Source organism: Leuciscus leuciscus, assembly GCF_965113295.1.
Source record: "Leuciscus leuciscus genome assembly, chromosome: 8".
In the NCBI taxonomy this organism is placed as follows: domain Eukaryota; kingdom Metazoa; phylum Chordata; class Actinopteri; order Cypriniformes; family Leuciscidae; genus Leuciscus; species Leuciscus leuciscus.
In genome coordinates, this window is record NC_138732.1 from 571367 (window position 1) to 593866 (window position 22500).

General features: G+C 44.3%; 1 protein-coding gene and 1 long non-coding RNA gene across 6 annotated transcripts in view; both read right to left on the bottom strand.

The window, feature by feature from the left end:
* LOC309504180 overlaps positions 1-10823 on the bottom strand; it is an 11254-nt gene extending 431 nt beyond the window's left edge. The window contains exons 1-3 of the long non-coding RNA XR_014207982.1: positions 10809-10823; positions 7008-10717; positions 1-1826 (exon numbers count right to left, since the gene is read on the bottom strand). The exon at positions 1-1826 is cut by the window's left edge and continues 431 nt beyond it. This is a non-coding gene — a long non-coding RNA (uncharacterized lncRNA). The remainder of the gene's footprint in view (positions 1827-7007; positions 10718-10808) is intronic.
* Positions 1-22500, bottom strand: part of slc2a9l2 (solute carrier family 2 member 9, like 2) — a 177799-nt gene that overhangs the window by 127888 nt on the left and 27411 nt on the right. For all 5 annotated transcript variants that reach the window (XR_014207956.1, XM_082177032.1, XM_082177033.1 and 2 more), the window contains exons 7-11: positions 14733-14865; positions 14230-14417; positions 12748-12858; positions 11104-11205; positions 10906-10981 (exon numbers count right to left, since the gene is read on the bottom strand). Coding sequence is in view for 4 of the 5 variants with exons in the window: in XM_082177032.1 (XP_082033158.1) it covers positions 10906-10981; positions 11104-11205; positions 12748-12858; positions 14230-14417; positions 14733-14865 (610 nt within the window). In the remaining variant the exon portion in view is untranslated. The remainder of the gene's footprint in view (positions 1-10905; positions 10982-11103; positions 11206-12747; positions 12859-14229; positions 14418-14732; positions 14866-22500) is intronic.

The following is a 22500-nucleotide window of genomic DNA, read 5'->3' on the forward strand; positions in this document are numbered from 1 at the left end:
TAGTGACACATCAGGACTGCGCTGTCGTCGCGTCCAGGCGCAGGTCCTTCATCAGATCTGGATACGGCCTGGATCCGGCGGACTGCAGTAAACCTCAGGATAAAGATGGAAAAATGCGGTTTTACAGATACTAGACACATGACTTTCAAATGAAAGATTGGTATCAAAGAGCACACCCAGGTTCCTAACCGACGACGAAGACTTAACAGAGCAGCCATCAAGTGTTAGACAGTATTCTAATCTAGATTATTACGTGAGGACGTTTTTTGTCCAATAATTAGAATCTCTGTTTTTTCAGAGTAAAGTAGTAGGAAATTACTAGTCGTCCAATTTTTTATATCAGCTATGCATTCTGTTAATTTTGTGAATTGGTAAGTTTCGTCAGGGCGTGAAGAAATATAGAGCTAAGTATCATCAGCATAACAGTGAAAACTAATGCCATGCTTCCTAATGATATCTCCTAAGGGTAGCATGTACAGAGTGAACAGCAGCGGTCCTAGTACTGAGCCTTGTGGTACGCCATACTGAACTTGTGATCGATAAGACATCTCTTCATTTACTGCTACAAACTGATAACGGTCAGATAAGTATGATTTAAACCATGCTAGTGCAATTCCACTAATGCCAACATAATTTTCGAGTCTATTTAAAAGAATGTGGTCGATGGTGTCAAATGCAGCACTAAGATCGAGTAACACTAATAGAGAGATACAACCACGATCGGATGATAAGAGCAAATCATGTTTGACTCTAATGAGAGCTGTCTCTGTACTATGGTACGGTCTAAATCCTGACTGGAAATCCTCACAGATATCATTTCTTTCTAAAAAGGAACATAGTTGTGAGGATACTGCCTTTTCTAGTATCTCTGACAGAAAGGGTAGATTCGAGATCGGCCTGTAATTGACTAATTCTGTACGATCAAGTTGCTTAAAAGTTTTTGGTACGTATCCTAATGATGTATCAAAGATGAATTAATGATATTAAGAAGAGGATCTATGACCTCTGGAAGCATCTCTTTCAGTAGCTTAGTCGGTATAGGGTCTAACATACATGTTGTCGGTTTAGATGATTTAACGAGTTTAACGAATTCTTCCTCTCCTATAGCAATGACTGAATCGAATTTTTCCTCAGGGAGACTACAATGCACTGCCTGATGCGATACTGTAGTAGACGGTTGCATAGTTATAATTTTCTCCCTGATATTATCAATCTTATAAGTTAAGAAGTTCATAAAGTCATTACTGCTGTGTTGCTCGGAAACTTCGGTGCTTGAAGCTTTATTTTTCGGTAGTTTAGCCACTGTTTCATAAACACCTAGGATTTTGTTTATTTTCTTCTAATAGGGTTGAAAAATAAGCAGATCTAGCAGCTTTTAAAGCCTCTCTGTATGCAATCAGGCTCTCTTTCCATGAAATGCGAAATACCTAGGGCTGTAATCAACCAAAGAAAATCTTGGTCGACTGAAATCCTGAAATGTTCGACAAAAAATCGGCTAAAAATGACGTTAGGAAAAAAAAACGTTAAATGAATTAGCTGCGCACTGTGCGCAGTACTTGGTAGCCTTGTTGTCCACCTAAATTAATTATAAATAAACATAAAAAACAAGTAGGCTATTCGTTTTTGACCAAATTATTTTGCACTGAAATGAGTCACACGAGTCTGTCGGCTCTGACAGCGTTACATCACGTGCACCTGCGCAATATCATAGCTTATGATTTCCGAAAATAGTACTGTTGTCAACTAGTGATATCATCACAAGAACTTTTGAGGAATATACAACATCATTTAGACAATTGTTTTTGTCATATGTATTATAATAACGCCTCGGTTACGACTGTAACCTCGGTTCCCTGAAGAGGGAACGAGCGTTGCGTCGAATTGACGCTATGGGGAACGCTTTGCGTGATGACGTCTTGAAGCACATGTAAAATCAGTCCAATGGTGTGGCGGAACGTCAGAGGCGGGTGACGTCACATACCAGGAAGCTATAAAAGCCGGCCCGAAACAGAAAACGAAAGCTTCGTAGAGTCTGAAGTCGTGCTGACAGGCATGAAGGAGATACGGCAAGGTGACGCAACGCTCGTTCCCTCTTCAGGGAACCGAGGTTACAGTCGTAACCGAGGCGTTCCCTTTCAAGGGAACTCGCGTTGCGTCGAATTGACGCTATGGGGAACGTCTATACCAACGCCACCATAGCTACAAATGTCTGTCCTGTGTGAAATCAATTGCGCAGCACTAGGAAGACAATAACGAGTAGAACCTGACGAAGGTGTGCGGTGAGGACCAGCCTGCCGCATCACAAACGTCCTGTAAAGATACTCCTGATATAAGGGCCTTAGAGGCCGCCATACTCCTAGTAGAGTGCGACCGGACAGCCAAAGGAGAAGGCTGTCCAGCCGCCTCATAAGCAAGTGAGATAGCCTCAACCACCCACTTGCTCATCCTTTGCTTAGACACTGGACCTCCTTTGTTAGGGGGCCCAAAGCGAACAAACAATTGATCACTCTCACGCCACAGGGCAGCTCTGTGGACATATGCGTCTAACGCCCGAACGGGGCAAAGCAAATTATTCGCCTCCTGGTCCGATTTCGAAAGGGAGGCGGACCTCCAAGTGCCACGAGGGAAACGAGATACCAAAGGGTCTTTCCCCACAGACATTCCACCCAAAGGAATGTGGTAAGCACCTATGGCCGCCACATAAACCTTTAAAGTGGACGGGGTTAGACCTGCAGTGAACCGGTCCTGCAGGAACTCCAGAACTGTACCAATTGGGCAGTTGACTGGATCCAACCGACGGTCACTACACAAAGTGAATACTCTCCACTTCAGGGCATAAAGTTTCCTCGTGGAGGGAGCTCTGGACTGTAGAATGGTCTCAGCAACCTCAGTTGAGAGACCTGACTCTATGAGCTGGGCCCCCTCAGAAGCCAAGCCCACAGGTTCCACAGTTCTGGCGGGGGTGAAATATTGAGCCCCCTGCTTGGGACAGAAGGCCCCTCCTGACAGGAAGCTCCAGAGGATGCCCGTCGAGGAGGGACACAAGATCGGGAAACCATACTCTGCCCGGCAGCGCGGGGCTATAAGAAGCAGGAAAACCCGGTCCCTGCGAACTCTCTCCAGAACTCCCGGGAGCAGAGCCACTGGGGGAAAAGCGTACAGACGTAGCCTCGGCCACGTCTGTACCATAGCATCCAGTCCCAGAGGAGCTGGATGCGTGAGGGAGACCAAAGTCCCTCCATATCAGCTCCACCACCTTGGGGTGGAGCTTCCATTCCCCGGGCCTCGGCCCCTGTCTCGACAGAGTGTCTGCTCCTAAATTCTGAACCCCGGGGAGGTAGGCTGCCCTGAGTGACAGCAACTTCCCCTGGGACCACAAGAGGATATGGCGTGCCAGATTGGATAATGGGCGCGAGCGCAAACCCCCTTGGTGGTTGATATAGGCGACTACCGACGTGTTGTCCGTATGTACTAACACATGGTGTCCCCTGAGACCTGTGATAAAGCTCCTCAGAGCCCGGAAGACAGCTAACATCTCTAGGCTATAGAATGCCAGGAACGATGATGGTCTTCCCACAGACCTTGAGATGAGCGACCCTCAGGATCGCTCCCCAACCCGTGAGGGAAGCATCCGTCGTTAGCAGTTTGCGACGACAAGGAGCTCCCAGCACTGGGCCCTGGGACAGGAACCAAGGTTTCTTCCACATAACCAAGGCACGTAGGCATCGCCGCGTGACCTTGATTGTGCGAAATGGGTTGCCCCTCGGGGAAACCCCTCTGGTCCTGAGCCACCACTGCAGGGGCCTCATGTGCAGTAGTCCAAAAGGTATCCCGTTGGAAGCTGCTGCCATGAGACCCAACAGTCTCTGGAACTGTTTGACAGTGAGTAGCTGGCCTAGCTTTACACTTTTCACAGCTGCAAGGATGGAATCTACACGTGGCGGTGACAGGCGCGCCTGCATCGACACTGAATCCCAAACCACGCCTAAAAAAGTGGTCCTCTGAAGTGGAGAAAGCACACTCTTCTTGGCGTTCAGCCGTAACCCCAGCTCTTTCATGTGGGCGAGAACAACATCTCGATGTTGAACCGCCAACTGATGCGACTGAGCTAAATCAACCAATCGTCGATGTAGTTCATGATGCGAATACCCTGGAGGCGCCAGAGCTGCATCCACGCATTTGGTGAAAGTGCGGGGTGATAAAGCCAGGCCGAATGGAAGAACTCGATATTGGTATGCTTTGCCCCCGAAAGCAAACCTCAGGAACTTCCAATGACAAGGACGGATGGAAATATGGAAATATGCGTCCTTGAGGTCTATCGTGACAAACCAGTCCTCGGACCTGATCTGTGACACGATTTGTCTCAATGTTAACATTTTGAACTTGAGCTGAATGAATGACTTGTTCAGAACTCGAAGATCTAAAATGGGACGCAATCCCCCGTCCTTCTTTGGAACTATGAAGTACCGGCTGTAAAACCCGGTTTCCCTGTCGGAGGGAGGTACATATTCTATGGCCCCTATCTCTAACAGAGTGTTTACTTCCTGTTCCATAACCAGAACCTGCTCGGGGCCCACCACTGTGGGCAGGACCCCCATAAACCGAGTTGGGCGTTTCTAGAATTGTATCTGATACCCTTTTGCCACGGTCTGCAGGACCCAACGAGAAACATTTGACAGTAGCTTCCACGCTGTCAAAGATTCTACTAGAGGTACCAGCCTCTCGAGACTGGTTTCTGGATTGTGTTGCTGTTGAGTAGTCGGTTCGTCGCCCTGTAACGGCGCACCGGCAGGGAACGACCGAACAGACTGCTCTAGCACCCTCCTCAGAGGGGGCGGGCATCCCGAGGCCACTACGTTTCCAGGTGGACCTTGAGATATGTGCTCGCCGGAGACCGCTGCGCCCTGTAACACCGGAGGCGGCAGGGTTGGCAGAACGGTCCCCTGAGGGCACCGAAAAGAGACGGCACCGTATTTTTCTCCTGCTGTTGAGTAGTCGGTTCGTCGCCCTGTAACGGCGCACCGGCAGGGAACGACCGAACAGACTGCTCTAGCACCCTCCTCAGAGGGGGCGGGCATCCCGAGGCCACTACGTTTCCGGGTGGACCTTGAGATATGTGCTCGCCGGAGACCGCTGCGCCCTGTAACACCGGAGGCGGCAGGGTTGGCAGAACGGTCCCCTGAGGGCACCGAAGAGAGACGGGCACCGTGAAAAGAGGTGTTAACCGCTCTGCTTCGGGGGGACTACCCTCATTTGTCCTGAGCCCTCAGACATCAGGACTTTTTCCCAGCAGCCTTCTTGGCGGTAATAACGGTCCGCAGATCCGTTTTACCCCTCGAAGACTGCTGGGTTTGAGAGCGCCCTCCGTGTCCCCGAGCTTTTTGTGGGGGAGCACGGGAGGAAACGCTCTGTTTCTGAGTGGCACGGTGCTCAGCGCTCTTTTTAGATGAGTGAGGCTGCTCCCGCTCAGCAGCCTCAATGAAAGAACGGCGGGGGAGAAGTTTCTGAAGTGCAGCTGCTTGTTTTGAAGCTTCTTGTGATTTAGCTACAGCACTGTTAACTGCATCTCCAAATAACCCTTGAGTGGATACTGGTGCATCTAAAAGAACATGTTTTTCTTTGTCCTTTATGTCACTTAAGTTGAGCCACAGATGCCTCTCAGTGGCCACCAGGGCTGCCATAGAGCGGCCGATGGATTTAGCCGTCTCCTTGGTGGCCCTGAGAGACAAATCTGTGGCTCTACGCAGTTCAGACACCGTATCAGCACTAATACCCCCGCCATCCTCAGAATCACCCAATAACTCAGCCTGGTAAGCCTGCATTATGGACATTGTATGTAAACATGCTGCAGCTTGACCGGCGGCGGCATAAGCTTTATGAACCAGGGAAGATGTAACTTTTACTGGCTTGGATGGAAGTGCAGGAGCCTTCAGAGAAGATGCCGTTGCTGGAGAGAGATAGCTCGCGAGCGTCTCTTCCACCCTCGGCATCTCCCCATAACCATGCTCTTTATAATTGTGAATGGATGAATAGTGTGATGTTTGTGCAGTATACACTCGATATGACACTGGTTTCCCCCACGATCTCGACACCTCGGTGTGGAGATCGGGGAAAAACGGAAGGCTTCTGCACTGAGGCTGTGCACGAGATGGCAGGAAACGTTCGTCGAGCTTGCTTTTCGAACGAGCGCCCTGCCTATCTACTGGCCACTCAATAGATAATCGCTCGACAGCTCTAGTGATAACATCAAGCAATTCTTCAAACGCATGAGACTGAGGTGGCGAATCCTCAGACTCAGCGTCAATACTAACAACGTCCAACTCCTCAGAGCTGGACAATTGCAGTATTGGTGCCTCCATCGGGGGGGAAGAAACCGCAATGCGTGCTTCCACACCCTGATGAGAGGCACTGGATCTATCAGAAGGAGGCTGAGATAAGGCAGAGCTCGTCTCAACATCCACTGATAGATCCATTTGCGAACCCCAGGTCTGTGATTGCCGCCGTGCCTCGGCAGCGGCGGGACCCGAGCCCTGGGGAACGCGATCGGGATTGAACCGAGCCAAGCGGGATCGGAGCGAACGCAATGGAAGCGCGTCGCAATGCACACAGTCACCACCCTCGAGTGCTGACTGGGCATGCTCCTCACCCAAACAAACAACACAAAGAGCGTGAGTATCACCTCCCGTTAAATAACGCGGGCAGGGATGGACACACACTCTAAACTGCTGCTTGCTCGCCATACTGAATATATATATATATGATATAGACAGACAACACCAAATATACAGACAGATTTCACACAGAGCGCAACTGAAGACTCAGAAAGCTTTCGTTTTCTGTTTCGGGCCGGCTTTTATAGCTTCCTGGTACGTGACGTCACCCGCCTCTGACGTTCCGCCACACCATTGGACTGATTTTACATGTGCTTCAAGACGTCATCACGCAAAGCGTTCCCCATAGCGTCAATTCAACGCAACGCGAGTTCCCTTGAAAGGGAACTGACAGACACTATCATTTCAGCCGCTCTGTGCAGCTCGCATGAACATAGGAGCTCAGCTTCGCGGCTGAGACACGAATAGACTATTAACTTAAAGCTTTTACTCTTAAACACAAAAGGCACGTCCACTTTAATAAAAAAAATTATATTTATTAAACAAACCAGATCAAGAGCAGAAACTAAATAAAGTGCATAACTGAAAAATAAAGCATAGGCTCAAAACGAATACGAACAGTGGGCACAGTGCAAATTTGCATTCGACTTTTTTCCCGTTTTCTATTTTAAAAAAATGCTGCCACACTGCCGATGTCTTTGTTGACATGGTAGAAGAGGACTGACTATGAATTAAACGCTCTCACAATTAAATAAATAATATTCAGCAAAACTTCTAGTAGCCTACTTTCTTCAATCTGTCTCTCTTCTCCAGTGGGTTGGGCTAATCCAAAAGAAGTGAAAGAAAGAAAGAAAGTTCTGAAGACAGACTGTTACTTGTGAAACAGGGGTGCTCTGAAAACACCCCCATTAGCAATTAGTACTTTCCACCTGATGAAATGAACGCGGCAAAAAATCGACCAATCAGAATTTTGGTCGAGCCAGAACGTATCGACCAATTAATCGACTAATCGACTAGGAGATTACAGCCCTAGAAATACCTCTAGGTTTGTTTTCTTCCAGTTGCGCTCCATGTTTCTGGCTGCTCTCTTAAAGCTGCCGTCGGCAACATTTTTTTGATCATATTCAGTGTAATCGACACTATAATCCGACAGAACAACATAAATAAGGTGGTTTTAGAAAAAAACCCGAGCTTCTAACTCCACCTGGAGCGTGTTATTTGTTTTGCAAAAATCCAGCGCTCCCGCTTCATCAGGTCCAATCAGCGCAGGGGGGTGTGAGATCTGACTGTCAATCACAGGTCGTGCACACGCCACAGATCCCCCCTCACTCGCGCACGTTAATATCACATGCACACGCCACGCCTGAAGTTCGCCTGGAGATTGCATGAAGCGTGATGGCGGAGAGAAAATCTACTAACAAGCTTCCAATTCCTCGGTTATTGCTATCTATGTCTAGATTAGCCAGGGCAGCCTACCTCCGAGTCCATGGTGTTGATAGATGCTGAAGAGACGGACGCGTTCACAGAAAATCAGGTACACACGCACAGTGACGCACTGACGAGCACGACCTCGATGGGAGGGTGCTCGCTGGTAGTGGGGAGGGGCATGAGAGTTGTAAACATTCAAAATTTTGGCTAATCGACCCAATCTGCCAGACTTGCCGACGGCAGCTTTAAGGGCCTGAGTGTGCTCGTTGTACCACAACGTTGGACTATTTTCTTTAATCTTCTTTAAGCGCAACGGAGCAACTGTGTCTAAAGTGCTGGAAAAGAGAGAGTTAAAAGTTTCTGTCGCAATATCTAGTTCTTCTAAGCTATCTGGGATGCTGAGATGATGAAACTGAATAGGAAGATTATTGATAAAGCAATCTTTAGTGGCAGAAGTGATAGGTCTAACATATTTGTAACACAGAGTCGGCTTTGCAGCCTTGGCTAAATGAAGTTTACACGAGACTAGATAATGATCTGAGATGTCATCGCTCTGCTGCAGAATTTCAGCGGCATCAACATTGATTCTGTGTGATAATATTAGATCTAGAGTATGATTACGACAATGAGTAGGTCCTGACACGTGTTGTCTCACTCCAATAGAGTTCAGAATGTCTTTAAAGTAATATAATTGTCTGGTTTTAGCCAGGTTTCTGTCAAACACAGCACATCTAGGTTATAGTCTGTAATCATATCATTAAAAATAACTGCTTTTGAAGTAAGGGATCGAATATTCAGCAACCCAAGCTTTATCATTTGCTCATCTGTATTATATCTGTTTTTTATTTGTTGAACATAAATTACATTTTTACTCTTAGATGTGTTTGGGAGTTTTTTGTGTTTCCAAATTCGGGGAACAGACTCAGTCTCTATATGATGATATATAGGTGAAAGAGGCTCTATGTGATGGGATTTATCTGACCTTGGTGACGTGAGACAGCTAGCAGACAGTCGGTTTAGCCAGTCTGTCTGCTTCCTGACCTGAGCCCCAGATTGTCATGTTTGAGCTCTAAGACTATGTGCCATATTTTAACGATCTGAAACACAAGTATCAAGCGCAAAACGCAAGTAACTTTGTGGGCGGGTCTCGCCTTTGTGGGAAAATCTAAAATGTGTTGGTCTGAAGTAGCTTCATTACTCATAGGTGTGGTTTGGGCGTAACGTGAAATAAACCAATCAGAGCGACATCTCACATTCCCTTTAAGAGCAGGCGCGCTTGTTCCATGGCGGTTTGCTATTATAACGGCGGATTTGCCAGACGCACGCCAGGAGCGGTTCACAGCCGAGGAGACCGACGTTCTCGTCAGGGCCGTAAAACACAGAGAAGTGACATTGGGGATGGAGAAACACACCCAGATTAGCTTCGGTTAAACAGGCGTATAATAATTTGGGTAAATGTGTAAGCTAGATGTATGCCTATTTTTCACATTTTCATGGACACAACAATGATTTTCCTCGTGTGGAATATTTTTCCTTGTAATAATGTATGATTTGCAAAAAAGAAAACTGCTGCTGCTGTGTAGATGAGAGAATCAAAGTGTGTGTGTGTTGTGCACACGCTACATTATGGCCAAGCATGCGCCCTGAAAATAGCATCTGAACGCGCCACTGAATAACGCACCACTTTTCTCCTGGTCAGTGGCGGAATTGTTTTCTGAAACTGCAAAATAGCACCAGGGAACGTTTGCGCCGGAACACGCCTCCTCTTTTCGCTGAACCGCCCCCGGGAGCGCAAGTTCATTCCCTAATTTACTGACGTGCGTCTGTGGAGGGAAAAGTCCGCTGTGGGCGGGTGCAAAATAGGAATGATACATGCGTCGTGTACAAAGACAATTGCGCTGGGTGTGAGATAGGGCCCATAGTGGCATATTAGTAGAGAGAAGAGCAGCACCAGTGTGAGTGTGTGTGTGTGTGTGTGTGTGTGTGTGTGTGTGTGTGTGTGAGAGAGAGTGTGTGTCTGTGTGTGTGTATGTGAGAGAGATTGAGTGTGTGTGTGTGTGTGTGTGTGTGTGTGTGTGTGTGTGTGTGTGTGTGTGTGTGTGTGTGTGTGTGTGTGTGAGTGTGTATGAGCGAGGGAGTGTTAGTGAGAGTGTGTGTGTGTGTGTGTGTGTGTGTGTGTGTGTGTGTGTGTGAGAGTGTGTGTGTATGAGTGTCTGTGTGAGTGTGTGTGTGTGTGTGTGTGTGTGTGTGTGTGTGTGTGTGTGTGTGTGTGTGTGTGTGTGTGTGTATGAGCGAGTGTGAGTGAGTGAGTGTGTGTGTGTGTGTGTGTGTGTGTGTGTGTGTCTCACATGAATATTCCGTCCTGCCGTCCACTCAGGAGACAGTGATGCAAATGAGATGCAAACCATCTGCTGGAAACAGTCAGTGTCTCGATTTATATTCATATGACTGTTCACTTCATTTGCTACTGTATACTAAGGAGTCTATAGGAGTCAATATGACCTTCTGAAGGTCGGCGGGCGAACGACACACACCTTACTCAGAACATCTGCTTTATATTCTCATGATGTGTCCAAAACTGCAGCGATCAGAAATGGGATTGTGAACTTTGACCTCTGACTGACCGCACTATCATCACCATACTAATAAAAACACACACACACACACACACACACACACTCACACACACACACACACACACACACACACACACACACACACACACACACACACACACACACACACACACACACACACACACACTCTCACAGCACACACACTCACACACACACACACTCTCACAGCACACACACACACACACACACACACACACACACACACACACACACACACACACACACTGTACCTGGACCGGAGCAGAAGGAAGCGATCAGAAGCAGAATGGAGGTGAAGCTGAGATATGGCATCCATGAGAAACTGTCCTACACACACACACACACACACACACACACACACACACACACACACACACACACACACACACACACAGGCTTGAGTTCAGTATATGTGTGTTCAGTGTGTGTTTAATGTGCTTGTTATTTACCTGAAAATGCAGGAAGACCGTGAGCAGACTGAAGAAAACGGCCATCGCTGAGAAACCAAAGATTAATAACGGCCTCCGCCCGATTTTCTCGATCACTAAACCCTGAAACACAGACATGAACATTAGAACTACACTACACTGACAAACGCTCTGGGACGTCTGCCTTTACATGCACGTGAACTTTAATGACATCCCATTCCTGATCTGTAGGGTTTAATATGGAGTTCGAGCTTCAACTCTTCTGGGAAGGCTTTCCACAAGGTTTAGGAGTGTGTTTATGGGAATTTTCTTCTAGAAGTGCATTAGTGAGGACAGGCACTAATGCTGGACGAGAAGCTCTCAGTCTCGCTCTAGTTCATCCCAAAGCTGTTCTATCAGGATGAGCTCAGGACTCTGTGCAGGAGTCCAGTTCCTCCACACCAAACTCCTCATCCATGTGTTTATGGTCCTGCTCTGTGCACTGGAGCGCAGTCATGCTGCATCAGGAACATCCACAAACTCTTCACACAAAGTTGGGAGCATGAAATTGTCCAAAATGTCTTGGTCTGCTGAAGCATTAAGGGCCCTATTTTAACGATCTGAGCTCATGGTCTAAAGCGCAGGGCACAAGTTCACTTAGGGCGTCAGAATCCACTTCTGCTAGTGTAACGACGGGATAAATGGTCGATGATCCCGGCGCTGGTCTAAAAGGGTTGTCTCTATTCTCTTAATGAGTAATGGGTGTGTTTTGGGATTTACGTGCGTTAAACCAATCAGTCTCATCTCCCAGTCCCTTTAAATGCCAGTTGCGCTTGCATGGAGGATTCGCTATTTACATGACGGACTTTGATAGTGGAAAGACCAAATGCGTCTCAGAGCGCAAACAGATCTGCTCGTGCGCGAGGTCAAAGTGTGCAAGCAGAACATCTACGGGACAAGCCGGATTCACCATATCTTTATGTACACAATAATAATCTTTTACATTGTAATCCTTTTATTTTAAATATTCGGCATGTTTGTGTGTTGCTGAGCGTCCCTGTGTGTGTAATAAGCAGAGTGTTTGTGTTGTGGATCCGCCTATTGGCACACATTACTAACGTGCTCATTAATAACAAAATAAATTATATTGCGCCATTAACTTTAGAGCAGGTTTCAGTCGGTCAAGAACACACCTCGTTCTCAGACCAGCAGCTCATGGGCGCAAAGGCATTTGCTATTTAAACATCGCAGCGCAGGACGTGAAAATGAAAACTGCCTCGGACTCTGGCCCAATACTCTTTTGTGTATAACATAACTTTATTATTTTTCTATTTAAAAATGACACACTCACTCTCTCTCTCTCTCTCTCTCACACACACACACACACACACACACACACACACACACACACACACACACACACACACACACACACACACACACACACACACACGCACACTCATACATACACACACACACTCTCACTCACACACACATACACTCACACACACTCACTCTCTCTCACATACACACACAGTAGTGTTTCTAAGCAGCTTCACAGGGATGAACAGGAAAGTAACAGAATCAATGATGCAAACTTCATCAAATATGAGACTAACTGGATCTCAGCTGTAAAACTCAGAAGCGCATCTGTCCTCTTCAGTGTCAGTGCTTTCTCTCACTCACAGATATGATGGCGGCCAGTGTCTCGATGCCACCGGTGCTGAGCGTGATGTAGGGAATCAGAGCCTTCTCGAACCCGGCCTTCTCGAAGATCCCGTTAGTGTAATACCAGATCTACAGAGGAAGAGGATCATCAGCCTCAAACACACATATCATCTTCATAACAACTGGTATAACATCATCACTATCATACTGCGTCATTCTTTCTCCTATCTGTCATATCAGAGTGTGTGTGTGCTCTTTAACCAGGGTTCGTACAGATGCTGTAAAATGAAAATTTTCAAGCACTACTTTTTTGGTTTCCGAGGACTAAGGAAAACTGTTCTAAGTTTTCTAAGTGTTCATGTGTTTGCAGTGTTGTCAGTGTTCGCAGTGTTTGCCGTGATTGCAGTGATGTTCATGTGTTTGCCGTGATTGCAGTGATGTTCATGTGTTTGCAGTGTTTGCAGTGATTGCATTGATTGCAGTGTTCGCAGTGTTTGCAGTGTTTGCAGTGATTGCATTGATTGCAGTGTTCGCAGTGTTTGCCGTGTTCGCAGTGTTCGCAGTGATTGCAGTGTTTGCCGTGTTCGCAGTGTTTGCAGTGATTGCATTGATTGCAGTGTTTGCCGTGATTGCAGTGATGTTCATGTGTTTGCAGTGTTTGCAGTGATTGCATTGATTGCAGTGTTCACAGTGTTTGCAGTGATTGCAGTGTTTGCAGTGTTTGCAGTGATTGCAGTGATGTTCATGTGTTTGCCGTGATTGCAGTGATGTTCATGTGTTTGCAGTGTTTGCAGTGATTGCATTGATTGCAGTGTTCGCAGTGTTTGCAGTGATTGCATTGATTGCAGTGTTCGCAGTGTTTGCAGTGATTGCAGTGTTTGCCGTGTTTGCAGTGTTTGCAGTGATTGCATTGATTGCATTGATTGCAGTGTTTGCAGTGATTGCAGTGATGTTCATGTGTTTGCAGTGTTTGCAGTGATTGCATTGATTGCAGTGATTGCATTGATTGCAGTGTTTGCAGTGTTTGCAGTGATTGCAGTGATGTTCATGTGTTTGCAGTGTTTTCAGTGATTGCAGTGTTCGCAGTGTTTGCAGTGATTGCAGTGTTTGCAGTGTTTGCAGTGATTGCATTGATTGCAGTGTTTGCCGTGATTGCAGTGATGTTCATGTGTTTGCAGTGTTTGCAGTGTTTGCAGTGATTGCATTGATTGCAGTGTTCGCAGTGTTTGCAGTGTTCGCAGTGTTTGCAGTGTTCGCAGTGTTTGCAGTGTTTGCAGTGATTGCGGTGTTTGCGGTGTTCGCAGTGTTTGCAGTGTTTGCAGTGATTGCAGTGTTTGCAGTGTTTGCAGTGATTGCAGTGTTTGCCGTGATTGCAGTGTTTGCAGTGATGTTCATGTGTTTGCAGTGATTGCAGTGATTGCAGTGTTTGCAGTGATTGCAGTGTTCGCAGTGTTTGCCGTGATTGCAGTGTTTGCAGTGATGTTGACGTGTTGAACTGACGGCGTTGAGTCCGCAGAGCTGATAGCAGCTCATGACCACGATCACAGTGATCAGCTGCCAGCGGAGCGAACGCTTCCGGAACAACTCCAGCACAGACGCCGTCCGCTGTGTGTTCTGAGCGCGACTCTCAGCGTGAACCTCGTCCAGCTCGCGACTCACATCTGTGCGGCCCAGGAACGCCTGGAATGCTGCCACACACACACACACACACACACACACACACAGAGAGGGATTCATGAGGGAAAACTGAACTGGAGGTTTTAAAACAAAGACAGATTACTAGATTTAAAGAAGCAATCGTTCAGATTACGGTCAACTGACACACGATCACCAATATGACATCAACTGATCTGTTACACACACATCCTCAGAGGAGTGGAGCTTTTGATGTGTGTTGTGTGATAATGTTATGATGATGTGATGTCATGATGACACAATGTGATGGTGTGATGATGATGACGGTGTGAACTCTCTAAATGAGAGTTTAATGAGCGGATTTTCACCTTTCTTCGCTGCCACCTCATCCCGGCGCTCCATCAGGAGGAATCTGGGGCTCTCGGGCAGAAACGGAAGAACACACAGCTGAAGCAGGGCAGGAAATGCCAAGAAAGCAAACAGGAAGTTCCACCTGTCTTCCTGCAAACACACAGCAGAGCGAGGAGACGTTCAGAGAGATATACCTGAGGTCCAGTCACACACAGGTGATATGACCCGAGGGTGAAGGTCGAGCGATCCGACCAATAACTACAGAAGAGCGGGAATTTCTTAAAAAGAAAGAAAGATTACACTAATGCATCTGAGGTTTACATTTGAGAATTTTTTAACTCTCATTTTATATATATATATATATATATATATACCACTGACCGGCCACTTTATTAGGAGCACATTGCTAGTAGTGGGTCAGACCCTCTTTTGCCTTCAGAAATGCTTTAATTCTTCATGGCAGAGATTCAACAAGCACATCCATGACGTGAATCTCCCGATCCAACAGATCCCAAAGCTGCTCGACCGGACTGAGATCTGGTGACTGTGGAGGCGTGTGAGTTTAGTGAACTCATGATGATCAGGAAACCAGTCTGAGATGATTTCAGCTTCGTGACGAGAGTTCTCTTGCCATCAGAAGATGGTCATAAAGGGGTGGACATGATCAGCATCAATACTCAGGTCGGCTGTGGCGTTTAAACGATGACCTATTGGCACTAAAAGCCAATTTTAGATTTTAGATTTTACTCTCTGCCTCGCTGCCTGCTGTGAGTGTGTTTGCTTCGGTGCTGTAAGCTCCGTCTTAGCCTCGTATTTCCTTGTTTTGAACCATCATTTACTACAATTTCTAGTTGTTTATATTACTACTAAATACAGCTTACCCAACCCTGACATCGCTAGCTTCCGTTACTACTAGCACAACACGCTAGTAATTCGCTAGCCTGTTAACGCGCCACCCGTGCGCTCAGCTATTTTTATTTATTTATTTTCTCTCGCGCCTTTGAGTTCATAAAAGCTCAGGTGAGTAAGAAACACTCAACAAACATGGTGAGTAATGTCTTGTCCTGTTATTATCATGCGTTGCGTCTGAATGCGTTGTTGTTTTTGGAGCTCTATCGATTTGATTTATAATTCTTGATTTTTCTCTTTAAACTCGCTTACAACGAACATTTTATACTTTTCCTCACTGAGAAGCACTACTGCTCAAACCTCATAGTTACAACGCGGACTGTTGAGCAGACGCGTCTCAAGCCTATTAGTGATCCAACTCCGGATACTCTTATAGGTTACTCCAGTGGATCACGGCTGAACGCGTCTTCTCCACACTCACTTACAAACAAACATTTATTTTTATTTTTTTTCGCCTATCGTGAGTCTACTCTACACCCCTACCACTAAAAAACCTAAAAAAAATAACCTCATAGTTACAACGCGGACTGTTGAGCAGACGCGTCTCAAGCCTATTAGTGATCTAACGCTGCATACTCTTAAAGGTTACGTCCGTGGATCACGGCTGAACGCGTCTTCTCCACACTCACTTACAAACAAACATTTTATATTCAAGACTTCAGTCATAAATTAGTATTAATATTGATAGCATCACTGGTAGCTTCGTTGCTAACTCACTGTTCATCTGTTAAAATGGCGAATATATCAGATGTAAGTAGTCTACCTTTTGGTGCAGGTGAGGACACATTTGAGCTGCACGCACTGCAGTCTGAGCTGGAAGCTGTTGAGAAACAGATCCACGACCTTTTATTGAGACAGGCCGAGCTGAGAGACCGGTGTTTGGCTCTTGAAACATCACGCGCCGATGCACACAAATCAGTGTTTAACGTTACTAACCCGCTGACTCCGACCGTGTCTACTCCGTGCGTTCCTCAGCATCGGTCGCAATCAGCCATGGTCTCGTTCACTCCGGCTCCAACACGCCACCACGAAGCCTGGGTGGTTCCGCAGCGGAAGACGCGAGTCAGGTTTAGACCAAGACTTTCTCCGACCCTCCCGGTTTTCGAGTTATCCACACAAAACCGCTTCTCCCCTCTACGCGAAACAGAACGCGATGCTGTGATCATCGGCGATTCCATCGTTCGGCATGTACACGCTACGTTAGGTAAAAGTAAGGTGCACAGTCACTGCTTTCCTGGTGCTCGTGTTTCTGAAATCGCTGCTCACGTTCCCGAGATCCTGAACGGTGATGAGCGCGTCGGAACTGTGGTCCTGCACGCGGGAGTGAACGACATCAGGCTGCGCCAGACGGAGATTCTGAAGAAAGACTTCAGGAATCTAATCGATACGGTACGCAGCACATCGCCTGAAACAACGATCATTGTGTCAGGACCGCTTCCCACGTACCGACTAGGGCATGAAAAGTTCAGCAGATTATTTGCGCTAAATGAATGGTTAATGTCATGGTGCAATGAGCAGAAACTGCTCTTTGTAAATAATTGGAATCTGTTTTGGGAGCGTCCTAGGCTTTTCCGTGCTGATGGCTTACACCCAAGCAGATTCGGAGCGGATCTTCTGTCAGATAACATCTCCAAAATGTTAAATACCCTTTGACTAGTAACCAAAAGTCCAAATCATAGACTCTGCTGCACCAATTCAACTGATATAAATACTAGTGTAGAACATTGCATAGAAACCGTGTCTATTCCTCGTTTAGTGAGATCAAATAATAAATCTACTGCAGGATCTAGGAAAAATCTAATTGTTATTAAAACAGAAAATGTTGCTATTAGTAAACAAAAACTATTTCTAAAGCTAGGTCTTCTAAACATTAGATCACTCACACCTAAGGCAGTTATTGTAAATGAAATAGTCACAGATAATAGCTTCGATGTACTTTGCCTTACTGAAACCTGGCTTAAACCAAATGATTATTTCTGTATTAATGAGTCTACTCCTCCTGGATACTGTTATAAGCATGAGCCCCGTCTGATTGGTCGTGGCGGCGGTGTTGCAACCATTTATAGAGATATTCTAAATGTTACTCAGAAAATGGGTTATAAGTTTATTTCATTTGAAGTACTTGTACTAAATGTTACGCTCTTAGATGTTAGAAAAACATCCCTATTATGTCTAGCCTTGGCTACCGTATATAGACCGCCAGGGCCTTACGCTGATTTCCTAAAAGAGTTTGCAGATTTTCTCTCAGACCTATTAGTCAATGTCGATAAAGCATTAATTGTTGGAGATTTTAACATACACGTAGATAATCCAAATGATGCGTTAGGAGCTGCGTTTACAGATTTATTAAATTCATTTGGGGTCAAGCAAAACGTCACCGGACCAACACATCGTCTTAATCATACACTCGATTTAATTATATCACATGGAACCGATCCAACCGATATAGATATCATTCCACAAAGTGATGAAGTCACTGATCACTACATGGTAACTTGCATATTACGTACTGCTGTAATATGTCATGCGGCGTCGCGTTATCAACCAGGCAGAACAATCCTTCCATCCACCATAGATCATTTCTCAAATTGCTTATCTAATCTGTCTCAGCTGCTGCCTGAACCCAAACAAACAGATGAACTAGAAGAACTAACTAGCACTATGAGCACCATTCTCTCTAGAACATTGGATGTGGTTGCACCTATTAAATTAAAAAAGGTCAGAGAGAAAAATAAAGCACCATGGTATAACAATACTATTTTTTTATTTTTTTATTTATTTGCACAAATTAAAAGAAAATACAACACCAAGGACATACTGATGCATATACAGTGCTGGAGAAGGCAAAAAGCCAGTATGGCTTATCTAAAGCCTCCACCAAAGAAAGATAAAAATAACCAAAGAATGCAAACACAATATAATACAACTCATATAAACATTAATAAAAGAAAAAATATGTCATGATAATATTGATGATAAAACAACAAACACTTCTCAGTAAATGAAAATACAAAAAAAAATTTAAAATAAAATAAAAAAACCAACCAAATGCACAAACTAGTTTATCAGCAGACCTCTTAAAACTCTTTTAAAACTCTCTACTGAGGTACATTGTCTCGCCACATGAGAAAATCTATTCCATATCTGTGTACCTTTAAATCTTATTGAAAATTGGCTTCTACATGTGGTAAAGTTTGGAGGATGGAGATCCATTACCTGCCTGGTATTATGAGCATGAACAGCTGAGTTTGCTTTAAAGTATAACATGAACTGACTAGGAATCTTTCCTTCCGATGAAAATAATTTGTACATGAAAACACATATTTGGAAGGTATTAATGTCAAAAATTGAAAAAAACTGCAATTTCTTAAATAACATAGCTGAAGATGTGTAGGAACCTGAACGAGCCGCTATCCTGACAAACCGTTTCTGGAGAATTAAAATTTTATGTAGCTTTGTAGTAAATGTGCTCCCCCACACCATGTTAGAATATGACAAATACGGATAAATTAAACTGTAATATAAGATACGGAGACATGATGGCTAATCCTCCTTATTATGCCAATTGACTTGTTAATTTTGCCACAAACATAGTCTATGTGTCCTCTCCAACTCAAACCTTCATCAATAATAACTCCCAAAAATGTTGTTGTTGTTAACTGAAGCATCTCAGCAGGCCCAATTCTAATTTGCGCTAGTTCTTTGTTATATGCTTTTCTGCCACTGAAAACAACAAAATTACATTTCTTAATATTTAAAGATAATTTATTTAACGTGAACCAAGCAGTGTAAGCAACTAAGCCAACATTTGCATTGCTCATTAAAGTACTAAAATGTGAATGTGAAAGAACAAGGGTTGTATCATCCGCAAACATGATAGGGGAAAGCACATCCGAAACACTAAACATATCATTTATATAAATGAGGAACAACAGTGGTCCAAGAATAGACCCCTGTGGGACCCCACATTTTAGTTTAGCTTTATTGGAAAAATAACCCTTAAAAGAAACAAACTGTGCTCTATTTGAAACATAACTTGATAACCATTTATAGGTGATTTCTTGGAAACCATATTTGTATAATTTAGCAAGAAGGATATTATGATTTATTGTATCAAATGCTTTTGAAAAATCCAAAAATATACTGCAAGCAAACTCATTATTTTCAAGTGCAGAAATAACCTTATCAACAAGATGAAGTACTACGCATGTTTTAAAGAGAGAAACCCGTATTTTAGAGCGTAAATGGAAACAAACTAATTTAGAGGTCTTTAGAATCGCGTGGAAAGACAGTATGTCACGTTATAAAAAGGCCCTAAAAGCGGCCAGGGCTGAGCACCTCCGCAAACTAATAGAAAACAACCAAAACAATCCAAGGTTTTTATTTAACACCGTGGCTAGACTAACAAATAAACAGACGTCACCCGAACAAAATATCCCGTTACAGTTCAGTAGTAATGATTTCATGAACTTCTTCACTGAGAAAATAGAAAGCATCAGAACCACAATTGTAAACGTTCAATCTTCAATCGCGCCTTATAATTCAGCTTCAATTATCACCCCGAAAGAACAATTACAGTGCTTTACAACTATAGAACAAAAAGAGTTAAATAAACTTATCACTTCATCTAAAACAACAACATGTTTATTAGATCCTATACCAACTAAACTACTGAAAGAAGTGTTACCTGTAGTGGAAGAGCCTCTCCTCAATATTATTAACTCGTCTTTATCTTTAGGTCATGTTCCAAGAACATTTAAACTGGCAGTTATAAAACCTCTCATTAAGAAACCACAATTAGATCATAATAATCTAGCAAATTATAGACCCATTTCAAATCTTCCATTTATGTCTAAAATATTAGAAAAAGTGGTGTCCGCTCAACTGGGCTCTTTCTTGCAACAAAATGATATCTATGAAAAGTTTCAGTCTGGATTCAGACCACATCATAGCACTGAAACTGCGCTCGTTAAAATCACAAATGATTTACTTTTAGCTTCTGACCAAGGCTGTATCTCAATACTAGTTTTACTTGATCTTAGTGCTGCGTTCGATACTATAGATCATACATTACTCTTAGATCGACTACAAAATTATACTGGTGTTCAAGGACAAGCACTAAGCTGGTTCAAATCATACCTATCTGACCGCTACCATTTTGTCTATTTAAATGGAGAAAAATCGATCATAACTCCAGTAAACTATGGAGTGCCGCAGGGATCTGTATTAGGCCCTCTGTTATTTTCAATATATATGATGCCACTTGGAAATATTATAAGGAAACATGGAATTAGTTTCCATTGTTATGCTGATGACACTCAAATATATATTTCATCACGGCCGGATGAAAACGCTAAATTTTCCAAATTGACAGAGTGTGTTAAAGATATAAAAGATTGGATGACGCGTAATTTTCTTTTATTAAATCCAGACAAGACAGAGGTAATACTTATCGGTTCAAAAAAACGCCCACAAAACCTCGCACAATACAACTTTAACATCATAGGATGTCCTGTTACTTTATCCTCTACAGTAAAAGACCTGGGTGTTATACTCGATTGCAACCTGTCTTTTGAAAATCATATTTCATATCTTACAAAAACAGCCTTTTTCCACCTTAGAAACATTGCTAAGCTACGTAATATGCTATCAGTTTCTGATGCAGAAAAGTTAGTTCATGCATTCATGACCTCGAGACTGGATTACTGTAATGCTTTATTAGCTGGTTGTCCTGCATCCTCAATAAACAAGCTACAGTTAGTCCAAAATGCCGCCGCTAGAGTTCTTACGAGATCAAGAAAATATGATCATATAACACCGATTTTATCATCACTGCATTGGTTACCTATAAAGTTCCGTATTAATTACAAGGTATTGCTACTGACTTATAAAGCCCTAAACGGCTTAGCTCCAGTCTATTTAACGGATCTTCTATCACCCTATAATCCATCGCGCTCTTTAAGATCACTAAATTCAAGGCTTTTGGTCATACCTAGGATATCCAGAACCACCAAAGGAGGGAGAGCATTTTCACATTTGGCTCCAAAACTCTGGAATAGTCTTCCTGATACTGTTCGTTGCTCAGACTCGCTCTCCCAGTTTAAAACTAGATTAAAGTCGCATCTCTTCAGCCAGGCATTCATATAATCCTACAGTTCAAACTACAATCCGGCCTCTAGCTCATAAATGCCAGAGGAGAACTGGCCCCCGACTGAGCCTGGGTTCTCCCAAGGTTTTTTTTTTTTTCTCCATTAGGTCACCTGATGGAGTTTTAGGACACCATTAGGTCACTTGATGGAGTTTTTCGGTTCCTTGCCACTGTTGCCTTTGGCTTGCTCAGTTGGGGATATTTTGGGGATATTTAATTTAATTTGATCAATCAATAAATTCCTCTTGAAACAAACTTTGTTGTATTATTTTAATTTAATACTGTGAAGCTGCTTTGATACAATCTGTATTGTGAAAAGCGCTATACAAATAAACTTGACTTGACTTGACTTGACTAAAAGCCCAAAGTGTGTCAAGAAAACAGGATGATATCACTCCCAGCAGCCTGAACCACGGACAAACGGCAGGACGATCCACGCTCTCATGTTGTTCACGTCAGATTCTGGCCCTTCATCTGAAAGTATCCAGACTCATCAGATCAGGTGACGTTTCTCCAGTCTTCTGTTGTCCAGTAAACACTAGAGATGGTTGTGTGCGAAAATCCCAGTCGATCAGCAGTTTCTGAAACACTCAGACCAGTAACCCTGCCAGGTTGAGAGTCACTCATATCAGCTTTCTTTCTCGTTGTGATGCTCGGTTTGAACTTCAGCAGATCGTCTCGATCATGTCTACATGCCTGATTTGCTGCCCTGTGATTGGCTGATCTGA